The sequence below is a fragment of the Myxine glutinosa genome, chromosome 5, assembly GCF_964187855.1.
Source record: "Myxine glutinosa chromosome 5, kmMyxGlut1.1, whole genome shotgun sequence".
Taxonomy (NCBI): Eukaryota; Metazoa; Chordata; class Myxini; order Myxiniformes; family Myxinidae; genus Myxine; species Myxine glutinosa.
The window spans coordinates 149,426,701-149,440,548 of NC_136265.1; the positions used below are offsets into that span (position 1 = coordinate 149,426,701).

Here is a 13,848-nt window from a genome sequence, read left to right on the forward strand (position 1 = left end):
CCTGCCACCAACCCTTTTTGTCGCCTTTTACGACAAGCAGGGAATTACCAGTGAACTGGTACTCAATTAGCCGACCTTGGAAGGATGACAGGCTGAGTCAACCCCCCTGGCATTAATTCAGTGATCGACCGGAGTTCGAACCCAGGATCCTAAGCTGGCACCCTAGTCGCTAAGCCAACGCCAGGTGCCAGGCAACGCCAGGCCAGCTAAATGACTGTAAAGGAGTATGTAAATGTTTTGGTGTACTGTATATCATTCTTTTTGGGTTTTTTTTTGCATCAAGCATGCAAAAAAACAACCCAAAAAAAAAAAAAGAACTTTTAAAACCCATCAAAAACTTTCCACCATTACCAGTCGGAGACAGCACAGCCCGCAACTGCATGTACAGCTTCGCAGCCACTTACAGCTAATCTCCATTACAAATGATACTGCTCAGCGCCTGATGCACAGGAATACAAGAAAGATGGTTAGAGGGGGAGGGAGGAGGTCATTCTCCACAACCCCCATTACCATCGGTGTAAAAAATGAAAAGCAGAAAAACTGTCAGGACAACTTTATTTTAAAAAAAAATTTAAAGGCAAAACAAGAAACTTACCAAAGGAGGTGGTTTGCAGGGAAAACAGTCAAATTCCAAAGGTTAGCTTGTACGCGTAACAAAAATGAGCTGCGACTCAAATGTAACAAAATAATTTGGACTGCAAACTCCGTAAACCTCCATAAAATGAACACATGAAACAATGAAAATGACTGTATAGGAGTATGTAAATGTTTTGGTGTACTGTATATCATTCTTTTTGGGTTTTTTTTGCATCAAGCATGCAAAAAAACAACCAAAAAAAAAAAAAACTTTTAAAACCCATCAAAAACTTTCCACCATTACCAGTCGGAGACAGCACAGCCTGCAACTGCATGTACAGCTTCACAGCCACTTACAGCTAATCTCCATTACAAATGATACTGCTCAGCGCCTGATGCACAGGAATACAAGAAAGATGGTTAGAGGGGGAGGGAGGAGGGGAGCAAAAAAAAATTTTGTTTTTTTCTTTTTAAGAAGTCACACAAGCAAAAAGGATCTAGGTGATTTGTGAAGCAATTTTGTAGCTCAAAATTTAGTGAAAAAAATCCATCAGATCGAGGAAATGCAATGCGAAAACGATATGACTGCCACCAAATCGAGGAATGCAGCATTTTAAATTAAATGCTTTCATACACGGGAAAAAGTACATGCTCAGGCAGCAGTAAAATTCTAGTCATGGTGGGAAGGAGGCGGGGTGGGTGATTATTTATCTTCATCTTCCATTGTCGAATCTTCCCTGCAAAAACAAATGTCACATTCACAAAGTGACTTGATGCACAAAACGTTTTGACAAAAGTTTGAGACCAAAAACAAAATTAAAAAAAAATGTCATCCACTTTTTCTTTTTAGGCACATCTGAATTTTGATACAAAGCTCAAAATAAAATTAAATGCTTTCAAACTTCCCTTCCCTTGCAAACTACCTGAGCACAAAATAAAGGGGCATGTTGTGACATCACCGACAGTGGTATACGGTCTGAAGACAAGGAGCATGACTCATTGATCGCCTCAATGTTGTGGGCTAAACAAAATCCAAGATGTGCTGCACTGGATTCAGGACACTTACCGCATGGCCAGAAAGGTCCGGCCAAAACCAGCAACAACAAAATACAGTACCAGCAGCACAGCCACCAGCGATTCAGCACGCAACTCCACAACACCTCACCCTCCAACCCCCAAACTGTAACCACCAACAGCTCTGCACAGCCACTTCTCGGCAGCCACCAGCCGTGTGCTTTAAAACGCAACAGGCGTCACGTCAATTGTTTGCGATTGGGAGCCAGTTATACGCTACAGGCTCCATCCCCTCATGTAAACGGTTCTACTGGCAGCCAAACTTTGGCCACCAAATGTTAAACATTAGTTCTGCACAATGTTTCTCCCTCAATACACATCGTTGCTCCCAAATAGAAAACAATGCCAGATTAAAAACGGTAGAATACATACAGCGATAAACACCAATTGTTGCATTGGCATTGAGCAGGGATTTCAACCTACCTGGCCTGAACGACTGCCATCGCCACACACAAAAAAAAGAATTACGGGAAAAAAAAAAATGGAATCAGTCAAGCTTCGAGGAGTGTGATACTAGTCACTAGTGTGATACTAGTCACAAGTGCGAAAAGTGGATTTGCAACACCAACACAAGTGTGGAGTGGTTTTCAACACGAGCACAAGTGCGATAAGCGGTTTTCAACGCCAGTACGAGGGCGGAAAGTGGTTTTTGCAACAATAACACAAGTGCGAAAACCTGCCAGGACCTGCCAGGTCCCAGGTCCCAATATATATATATATATATATATATAGAGCGCACAATATATATATATATATATATATATATTGCTCAGGCAATATTTATATATATTGCTTTATATATAAATAAAATGTAGAATTTTTCTATTTAAAAAATCTAGTTTCAGTAGAAATTCTCAACCAGGAAAATGTTTAGTGAAAATAAAACTTTGTTTTGGCATTCAAATTCCCATAAGCTTGTGAGCCGTGACGTATGCATATGCCTGCGTGTATGTGTGCTCAAGACAAGGACATGCATTCTTATTTTGATCATGATGACATTAGCCAACAAGACAGATTTGCATCTGGGTCACAGCATCATGAACAGAGTGCTCAGTCAAACAGAATGGCCCAAATATTCTCTTACACAAAAACAAAAGCAACAGGAACACGAGAGCAAATAAAAGTCCATGTCGCTTTGCCCGAGTTTATCCAGTAAAACGGTCAAATTTAAAACCAAAGCCCCCCTCTAAGGACCCTATTTCAGCGAAGAAGAAGCAGAGGAAGAAGAAGAATAAGCAGAGGACGAAGATCATCACAAAAAAAAAGTGAACACAAAGTTTTGTATGTTAAAACAAACACTCAGTGGGCTGACATTTTAACCAAAGTGTGGCCTTCAGCTGGAAGTGTGTTGGACATTTGGAAAGACTTCACGCACCCATCTGGAGATAAAGAGCTAGCCCATTACTTATTGATGGTGGTTTTATATCACACGACACCCCTTCCTCTTCACAGGCAGCAACTGAAAGAGTTTTCACTAAATCGAACTTGAACCAGTGAATGAGTGTTAGAATGAGGGGTGGTGGAGCGGGAAGAAAGCATTTTGCAAATTGGAAGCATAAATCACAAAGCCACCCATTCCCCCATAACAATCCGAACCAATAATATTATACAGACTTTGAAAATGGCCTGCCAGGTCCCATTTTAAAGGCTGGATGGGCATGGGAAATGCTCTACCAGCAGCCGTCGACAAGTCATCAGCTCGAGCCTTTATTCTCAGATAAAATAAAATAAAAGTTAGTTATGCTGCTGTTCAGATCATTTTGTTCTCAAATCACATTAATGGACTCAGGCTTTCTCTATGAAAGTAATTTAGAGTAATGACCCACCTGCACAAGTGAAAGCTGTTTGAATACAAGCCAAAATATGATCTTAAGAAAAAAATGTCAACAAGTGATAAATTACCTGTTAACTTCCCATATTATATTACTTACCCTCTCCATTTAACCTCATGAAAACAAAACAAAGGAATTAAAATTTGAATTTTATATCTCACCCCGTTAAAAAAAAGTTACAGCTACAGAAACAATTTGAACTTCAGACCTTAAGTTTATGAAATACGTTTGCAAAAAGCAAACAAGTGAAGTTTGCAAAGGTTCAAAAGTACAAACTGGCAACCTTACTTGTCATCATTCTCTTCAATTTTCTGAGGTGACACAGATCTCGGTGGCGACTTGGAAGCAGATTTGGACCTGGATCTTGATCTCGATCTTGATTTAGATTTTGACTTGGATTTTGACAGCGATTTGGAACTCTTCTTCCTCGGTTTTGAGTGACTGCGGGAAGGAGACTTGGATTCTGAGCGAGACCTGAAAAGCAGCAACATGCCATCAAAGGCTAAACAAAGGCAATTTTGGATATATATATATATATATATTTGTATAAATAGAGGGCATCACCACTCTCGTCACAAAGAGTCGTCTCTTAGCTTTGCAAGGAACTTGGCAAGTTCCTCATTTTTCAAAAATTGACTTCCCTAACATCTCCATTTGATCTTTGAGACAGACGAGGCCTTACCATCAACCTAAGCATGGTAATACTCTGCACTCGGCGACCCTGCTTTGCACTGACTCACCTTCGCACAAATTTAAAATATTCAATTTTTAAATAAATAAATTAAAAATATCGCACCAGTGTCCGAAGGAAGCAGTTCAGTTTGGCATTTTTAATATGCAATCGGCAAAGCCGAGAAACTAACGAAACCCATTAAAATAACCCTTTTGAACCCATCTGAATTAAATATCGTGGGTAAGAAAGGTTATTCTTTTTTTTTTTGATGGACAAATTGCCAAATTGCCAAATATTGGAGCGGTTTTTGACCGCTTAAAAATGAAAACTTGGAAATCCAAACAAGCCAACATTGCAAGTTTGAACGCAACACCAACTTTCAACACGACCAGAGCTAGTGTTAACATTGTGGCAACCAATCAAATCTGATCGAGACTCCTCTCATCCAATCAGCGTTTGCATGACATGTGCAACATTGTTGTATTCCTGCTCTATTTTTTTTTTTTGTATGCTGAATCGAGGCTCGTGAAAGAGCTAACATTTACTTCACAAACAAATCAACCAGACAAACAAAATATATAAAAAGAGGGAGCGGAAAAACAAGATGGGGAGAGAAGGGGAAGCACACAAACACAACATTTGAGAGCAGGGAGATGTGTGGAAGGGAGAGGGCTTGGGGGGCGGAGGCATGGGAAGGGGTGGGGGGGGGGGGGGAGGGAGAAGTATAAAACACAAGGACACCAAGGACTTCCAGGACAGAAGTTGGTATTTCAAAAAAGTGGAATTGGGGTGAAATTAGCAGGGGTAGAAAAGATCAAGGTTTTGGATGGGGGAAGATAAGAGATGGTGGTGAACAGCTGTTTTAAAGACCTGGAGGGTGGAGTGGGATTGAAGAGAGTGAGGGAGTTTGTTCCAGAGGCGGGAGAAAAGGAATGAAGGAGTGAAGGTGAGCAGAGAGTCTTGATTTTGGCAGTTTGACCATAAGTCAAATGTTGATGTTGTGTTTGTGTGCTTCCCCTTCTCTCCCCATCTTGTCTTCCGCTCCCTCGTTTTGGGTATTTTGTTTGTCTGGTTGATTTGTTTGTGAAGTAAATGTTAGCTCTTTCACGAGCCTCGATTCAGTATACAAAAAAGAAAAAAAAAAGACCTGATTTAACATGTTATAATGTCACACACATTATGATCCTTTCAATGACCTGATCTTACATGTTATAATGTCACGCACATTCTGATCCTTTCAATGACCTGATTTAACATGTTAAATCATCGGTATATGCACCATCGGTATATGCACCGTCATATCGAATCCACCACCTTGGTAAAATCATTATGCCATGTATAAAAACACAATTTAGAAGCGTATCGAGTGCTTATTTGAGTGCCCTTGCACTATCAAAACATGTAACTCGTTCTAGAGCACAACATGAGCCCAACATGAGCCCAAAGTCAAGAAGAAAAAAAATCAACATGGAGCTGAAATGGAAAGTGTTACAGCGGTTGGATTCTGGTGTTGTCGTTTTTGTTGTATAGCCCGTTGTAGTTACATACATATATACATATACATATATATATACATATACATATACATATATATATATACATATACATATATATACATATACATATATATATACATATACATATACATATATATATACATAAACATATATATATACAAACATATATATATTCAGTCCAAACAGCATTATTCATCATTTCAATTGCAAATTAATACTATGGTATTAATATATCAAAATATAATGTTAAATTACAATTGCATTGAGATATCAAACCAGCAAACCGTTATCTGTTCACTTCCGGATTTGGGAGCAAGGTCCGTGTCATATCGATCGCATTTCAAAATCATAATTGTATTAAAGAATTTCTGAAACTTTACGACACCTGCCGAGGCCTAAAAATGTTCCACACAAGTTTATTACATTTCCTTTTAGTGAAATATGCAACTGCAATGGTTACTGAACATGTCCCCATTATGTGAATAGATCCTCAGCTCTGATTGGTGTACATTTGTGGGGCCAGACAGACAAACACTATTTTAGACAGCAATGCCCTAAGGGCTACACTGTAAAAATGAGAAATTGTGCAAAACAAGTACATTGCAAAAATACATCTTTATAAACTAGTTTTATGCAAAATTAATCTAAAGACTACAGAGTATGAAAAGGTCATAAACAACTGTGGGGCAATAATGCATCCAAAACCATACTTGGAATGAGAGCGTGAATGAGACTTGGATCGGGAGTGGTGGCGACGGCCCCGCCGATCACGGTCACGGTCACGATCACCACGATCGCGGTCACGCTCACGGTTGCGATCATGATCATGATCGCGATCATGATCGCGATCACGGGAACGACTGCGTGAGCGGCTGTGTGAGCGACTCGAGCTTCGAGAATAGCTTCGCCTGCTGCGTCTTCGGGGACTGACATTGGCAAAGACAAAAATGATTAAAGTGATCAAAAAACAAACAAACTCCGAGAGCAATTTCTTTGATATAAATTAAAACAAAGGATTTTACACTACAAACGTTGCAATTACACCAAATCTACGAGTATTTTGATTCATAAAATCTAATTTTACAAAAATTAAAAACGAATGATCACCTCACTTATCTCATGCTTTACAAACTCAACTTTTGCAAAATTAAAACAATGGATTGTTTTACCTCAAACCACAAGTTCCAGCTAAAGCTCTTCATATTATATGTTGTGCTTTCAAACATTTCACGAGGAAATTTCCTCCGTGAAGTTTAACAACCTGTACTTGGTATTTTACAATCTTATAAAGTCACATGGGGTCACCTTATATGCCATTTTACTGCACCACCTTGGATAGATAGAGGTTATGTTTTCACCCCTGTTTGTCTGTGAGCAAGATATCTCAAAAAGTTGTGGATGGATTTGGACAAAACTTGGTGGAGAGTTTGCGTGTGTGCCAAGAACAAGCAGATTAGATTTTGGTAAAGGTACAGATGCAGATGCAGATGCAGATCTGCCAAGTATACAGTGCAAAAACCTATATGGTTCATACTGAAGTCAATGGTTTAGAAAACACAACAAATAAAACTGTGATAATAAAAAAAAAAAGACCTTTTTTGAGTTAGGATATAATTGTTGGAAGGCAGTATAGTATGTATATAGGAAGAGATGAGAAACCTGTAATCCCAAACCTTCATCGATTCAATACTGTAACAAGAAAATTATTTGTGCAATTGCGGGGAAAAAAAAAAACAACAAAAAAAAAACCAGTTGATGTTTGTGGTCCTCCCGGATACTTTTATATATATATTTTTTGCTTCAAAAAATATTACTACATATAACTTTTATTAGTGCTGGGCCGATTAGAAATTTTGACTATAATTGACAACCGATATAAAAAAATAGTAATTTAAAAAAAAAATCAGCTGAAAATAATAACGTCCTAGACCAAGTACATTGTGCACCCATGAAGTGGATATCATGCCGGATCGGTACCGGCGATTGACAGATTGATGTTATTGAGTTGCGCAAAGTCCTTTCTTGGCACACTGAACCCAGATCCACCTACAAGGCTTTCATCCAAAGCTTGATGGAGTCCATCCAAAGCCCCTCACATCCTCAAGTATCTGCTGAATGCAAGAGGTCCACCAGAAACCACCTTCTCGTGAAACTGCCTAAACCTCGAGCCACTGCTCACCTCCACTCATTTGTTCCTCTTTTTTTCCCCCACCTGTGGAACCACCTAAACCCTCCAATTCAATTCTACCCCCTCCATGGTCTTCAATACAGCTGTTCACCGCCATCTCAGTCATCCCTCAGGCAAAGGAATGCTATATATATATATATATATATATATACACATATATATATATATATATATATATATATATATACCCTAAATTGAATATTTATATATATATAAATTGTTTTTTATTTTTCTTTACACCCGTGTTAACAACCCTCAAAATTGTACTTCTGTATCCATCATCTACCCCTTGCATTCTCTCCTACCCCTCAGTCACCTGCATCCCTTGTTTGTCTTTCTCCGTCTACCTCCTCCCTCCACCCTGCTATTGGTGTGTCGTAACCTGTTCTGCGTCCTCGCCCTCCCATACATACATACATACACACATACATATATATATCTTGTCGAGGACATTACACAATTAGAAAGGCACTAGGTAGAGCAACACCTCTGCCCAGCTCAATAGTTTACATTTTGTAGCCCACTGATATACCGGATTTGCCATCTGTATCCTAACCAAAATCCCATCAACTTGTTCTCGTCACCTACGCAACTCATCCACAAAGTTTTGTCTCAATCAGGCCATAACTTTGAAATATCCTACTCATGGGCAGTCAGTGTCGACAGACATGGGCGAAAACAACCTGCGCTCAACTTCAGTGGGGGACGTAATAAAATAAAAAATGAAGTTATACGCAGCAGGTGGGGGAAATGTGGAAACCGAACGTGGCACATTTTAAACTAAATAAATATTTTGAAACAGCAGCAGGATGACAGTTTATAGATGAGCCGGGATTCAAACCCAGACGAGACAGCCAAAAATCCCAGTAAAGCACCTGTACTACACGTGGGTGCAAAATTGAATGGCATCTCCCCAAACTTTCAATAATCTCCCACCACCACCTGGTGGCGATATTGGGTATACGTTTACAGAAAAATAACTTCACTCCTCCCAACTACCTTTATTTGTTTTATTTTATTTTTAACAATTAAAACCTTCCTGGGCACACGTCACGTGCAACCACCAGATTTCAACCCATTACGACTTACGTGCAGCGGCTTAGGAGTACATACGAGTCAAACACACAAAAAAAAACACGTCGGCGGTGTAAGTTCCATAATATATAATATATATACCTTCTTTTTTAATCAGTTTTTTTTCTGATAAAATAAAAACAATAGGGAAAGCTCGCGAATCCTCCACGCATTTTTCTCAATTTGCCCCTTTTCCTACCAGATCTGCAGCAACTCCCGAAAGTAGTCATTCTCCTGTTCTCTTATTTTACCCATTTCAAACAAGGTCTCAGTTTACACAAAATCTCTATTAATTTTTTGCAATATGAAAATAATCCATAAATCGTTCATGAAAATTCGACAACACGTATAGAACATACATGTGGAGTCTATAAGTATAATACAAACTTGGACGCTTTTGATCACATCCACGAGGAACATCTATTTATTACATACGCATTTTGCTCCGTTTGAACGTGGTCGTCGCTCTTCCCTCACATCGCTTCTCAGTTCTCAATCAAAACTTTAGTGCATAGAGAAGCCCCTTGCCAGGTTCCATAAAGAAAATGGCGTCCATCTTGCAGACAGCATTGCAACATGCAAAGTGGAACAGGCCACACGTCGAACATCGCGCCCTCACCTGCTTCGTCGGTTGTACCGATCGCTACCACCACCACCGCCGTAGTAAGCACTGGAGGAAGGCCTACGGGGCGGCCATCGCCGGTAAGGCTCGACGGGTCGGCTATAGCGCGCCATCTGTACGCGCAGCTCCCGCCCATCTAGCATCTTCCCGTCCAGGGCGTCCATGGCGTCCTCGGCGTCACGTTTGTCAAAAAAGCGCACGAATGCGAAGCCGCGGCTCTCTCGGGAAAAGCGGTCCCGCGGAATGTACACGTCTCCGACATCGCCGTATTTCTGGAAGGCGCGGCGCAACGAATCGGGGGACGTACGGTACGTCAGGTTGTCAACTTTAAGGGTGTACATGTCGTCTACGTCGGATGGAGGAGGCCCAAAGCTCATCTTCTTCGGTCCACTATTAACTTCGAACGTCGACGATCGCCTTGTTTTAGTTAAGGGAGAGCTACACAACTAGCTTGAAAAACCTCTCGGAGGCACAAAATGGCGCCCGAAAAACTGCCTCACGTGACGGGCGAAACATATTCGCGCCTGTTCTCCCCTTTTCCTGTTACGGATTTATTTACGTTTCGCCAACACAACTACATTAATGGGATTCCTTGGAGTACTAGATTAAAAGTATACATTTCACAATAAGCAAATGTTCAATTTTTATCTTATTAAAATAAACCGGTGTACGTCACTTCCTGTGACAGGATTTTACAACGTCGATGACGTCAGTCTCTTTCTTCTGATTACGATGGAGATGGAGTCCTCACGAGGGACCATAAGTCAACCAAGGCCGCGCATGCGCAAAGGTTGCTAACCTATGGTTAGATTACTTCGGAGTATTTCTTCGAAATATCTATAGAATGGATGCTGGGGTCCTAAAAAAAAATGGATGCCGGTGTTCTGTGTCTGAAAAGGGGGTTTTGCTTCAAAATCAGATATTTTATTTCAAAATCTTCTCAGAAACCGTGAGGATATAACCGGCAGTCCCCCACGGGACATATATCATTTTTAAAGTCTGGTTATGATTGTGGCCGGGGTTGGGTTTGAACCACCCACCTCCCAGCCTCAGAGCGTACGGGACTACGAGTCCAACCATTACGACACCGAGTTGGTTGGTTAGTGTGCTGCATGTAGGTACATGTAGATTACTGTATATAGACGTATGTAGATCACTATGTAGATGCTTGAGCACCCCCTGCTGGATGGACCTTGTGTCCTGGGAGGACATCTGTTCTACCTCCTGAAACCAATGATAACAAACATCCAATGACACACACCCACGATGATGGAGGTGGATAGTTCGACACCTGGTAGGTATCTGTTCCATCTCCTGAAACCCACCCATGTATAACGATAACAACCAACAACAGCAACCTTCATGCACGCACATACACACATACAAAGGTGAATCTTCAAGACCTGGGAGGATTCTGTCTCACCTTCTGAAAACTGCATATGGAGATGACGACCAACAATACACACACACACACACCCAAATAAAAGAACGTCCAAATCCAACAAAACATGCAATGAAAGAACGTCCAAAGAAACAAGACGGCAAACAAGTGGAACATGTCTTTCAATCCTGACAAATCTCACACTCTTACGATGTCTCTCCGAAAAGACCGACTGGACAACCCTCCCATCCACTTTCTGAATAATCCTCTCCAAGAAGTTCTGTCACTCAAGCTTTTGGGTCTCACTATCTGCCATGATCTTTCCTGGGAAAACCACATTTCAAATCTGGCCTCCAAAGCCAGTCGCCGACTGGGCATCCTCCATCGTGCGAAGTCCTTCCTTGGCACACCTGAGCTCCTCACCACATACAAGGCTTTCATCCGCAGCTCAATGGAGTACTGCTCTCCCCTCTGGGCTGGTGCTCCTGCCTCACACCTAGCTCGTCTTCACGCTGTTGAAACCAAAGCGTTCAGAATCATTGGAATTTCCCGCGATGAAGCTAACTCCAAGGGCCTTTCACTCACTCACCGCAGACAGGTTGGTGGTCTTTCCGTCTTCTACCGTCTCCTCTCTGGCCTTGCCCCCCCATCTCTCTCTGGGCTCTGTCCCCCAAATATTCCTACAGGTCGCACAAGATCTGCCTGCAACCCTCTTATGGTTAAACTGCCAAAATCACCTTGACTCTCTGCTCACCTTCACTCCTTCATTCCTCTTTTCTCCCACCTCTGGAACAAACTCCCTCACTCTCTTCAATCCCACTCCACCCTCCAGGTCTTCAAAACAGCTGTTCACCACCATCTCTTATCTTCCCCCATCAAAAACCTTGATCTTTTCTACCCCCGCTAATTTCACCCCAAATCCACTTTTTTGAAATACCAACTTCTGTCCTGGAAGTCCTTGGTGTCCTTGTGTTTTATACTTCTCCCACCCCCCCCCCCCCACCCCCCACTTCCCACGCCTCCTCCCCCCAAGCCCTCTCCCTCCCACACATCTCCCTGCTCTCAAATGTTATGTTTGCATGCTTCCCCTTCTCTCCCCATCTTGTCTTCCGCTCCCTCTTTTTATATATTTTGTTTGTCTGGTTGATTTGTTTGTGAAATAAATGTTAGCTCTTTCACGAGCCTCGATTCAGTATACAAAAAAGAAAAAAAAGAGAGGTGACACATCTACTGTACATGGATGATTTAAAACTCTGCACCAGGAAAAATTTGCAGAACAATGGAAATTAGTGAAACGGTTGTCCAACGACATCCAAATGGAATTTGGCCTGGATAAGTGTGCCAAGTGCACATTCATGCAAGGTAGACCAACAAAAACGGATAACAAAAATTGACACAAATACAACAATACAGGAGCTAGACAACGAAGCATCATACTTCGGAATAGAAGAGGGCCACCAAATATGTCAAAAACAAATGCGCAAAACAATTACCAAAGAATACCTGCATAGAACGAGGCTGATACTGAAAACATAACTAGATCCAAGGAACAAAATCAAACCCACAAACCAACTCATGATACCAGTATTCACAGCTGTGGAATAATAAACTGACCACAATCAGAAATCAATAAACCTGATATAAAAACAAGGAAACTCCTCATCATCGACAAAATGTTTTACAAAAATCAATGCATCCCGAGAATGTACCTGCCGAGACGAGAAGGAGGTAGCGGCTTGATGAAGCTCAAAAAAGTGCACAGAATGACAACAAAAAGATAATAAACCAGATAAAGGTATTCCCTAACCCACCGAGCACAACATTTCCAAAGACAGGTGAAAATGGAAGATGTCACACAAGAAACTAAAACAATGAGTACATCCTCAACAATTGCAAAAAAAGAAGAAAGAAAAATATAAAACAAAATATCAACAGATATACACCGACAACTGGGGAAACAATAAAAGAGCAGAAAGGTATTTTAAAAATAGTTGGACGAATTGGGAGTAGAAAAAGTAGGTTCTTTGGCATGGCTAAGAAGAGGTTAGTTAAACTGGGTTGGAAAACGAATCATTATAAATGCCCAAGATGTAGGACACTAAACCATTGGCTTTAAGAAAATGGCGCGACTGAGTGAATCAGATAAGTGTAGGTTCTCCAAGGTAGAAACAGAAAGTACAAGCTACCTCCTATCAGGTTGTAAAAAAAACTCATTTCAGAACGGCCGTAAACCCAAAGGCACAACAAAGTATGTCGAGTAATTCACTGGCACATCTGCAAAAGTCTCAATATCCCTGTTCCAGAAAATTCATGGAAACATGAAACAAAAGCAATTACTGAAAACAAGAAAGTAATGCTCACGTATGACCTGATGATCCCATCAAGCGTGAACATATAAAACTAAAGCATTGTGACCAGATGTAGTATTTAGGTACAAAAACGAAAACGGGGCATTGCTAATTGAGGTGTCAGTACCCAGCGATTTTGGTCTAAACATCACAGAAATGAAGAAAATGACCAAATAGCAAGCCTTCAAAAATAAAGTGAAAAGATCGTGGAAGTAGTCAGGGCCCTTAGGGATATTTTGGGGCCGTTTGGTTCAAATTCTTCCAAAAGCACCAAATTTGGCCCAGATGTTGCCCATGCCATACTCTTTCGATTTTTGACGGGTGCCAAGACGGGCGCCCCCCCCCCCCCGGGGGCCCATATTGGCGAAATACTAAATGGCCGCCACCCGGATTAGAGGAAAATCAGTTAAATAACCAAAAGGGTTGGAATCATGTATGATACCACTTTTCAGGGGTTTTCGAGGTCGAGGAATCCAATTATGATGTTATTTTGATGATTCGAGGTCAAGGTCAACCCTCAAGGTCATCTTAAAGGTCATTTTTGAGTCAAACATGTCGGTTTT

At 41.1% G+C, this 13,848-nt stretch overlaps 1 protein-coding gene across 3 annotated transcripts; it reads right to left on the reverse strand.

Annotated features, from left to right (window-relative positions):
• Positions 1-538: 538 nt before the first annotated feature.
• Positions 539-10,089, reverse strand: LOC137412659 (uncharacterized). Of its 3 annotated transcripts, XR_010981520.2 has the most exons (5): positions 9,554-10,089; positions 6,383-6,598; positions 3,771-3,956; positions 1,643-1,810; positions 539-1,313 (listed from the first exon to the last, which is right to left on the reverse strand). XR_010981520.2 is itself a non-coding variant. In XM_068097947.2 (4 exons), exons 1-4 carry the CDS (start codon positions 9,931-9,933, stop codon positions 1,738-1,740), a joined length of 855 nt encoding a protein of 284 aa, XP_067954048.1. In that variant the 5' UTR covers positions 9,934-10,089; the 3' UTR covers positions 539-1,737. The 3 variants fall into 3 exon arrangements, 2 of the variants coding, with proteins under 2 accessions (XP_067954048.1, XP_067954049.1); XM_068097947.2 differs by having other exon boundaries at positions 539-1,810; XM_068097948.2 differs by lacking the exon at positions 1,643-1,810 and having other exon boundaries at positions 9,554-10,088.
• Positions 10,090-13,848: the final 3,759 nt, after the last annotated feature.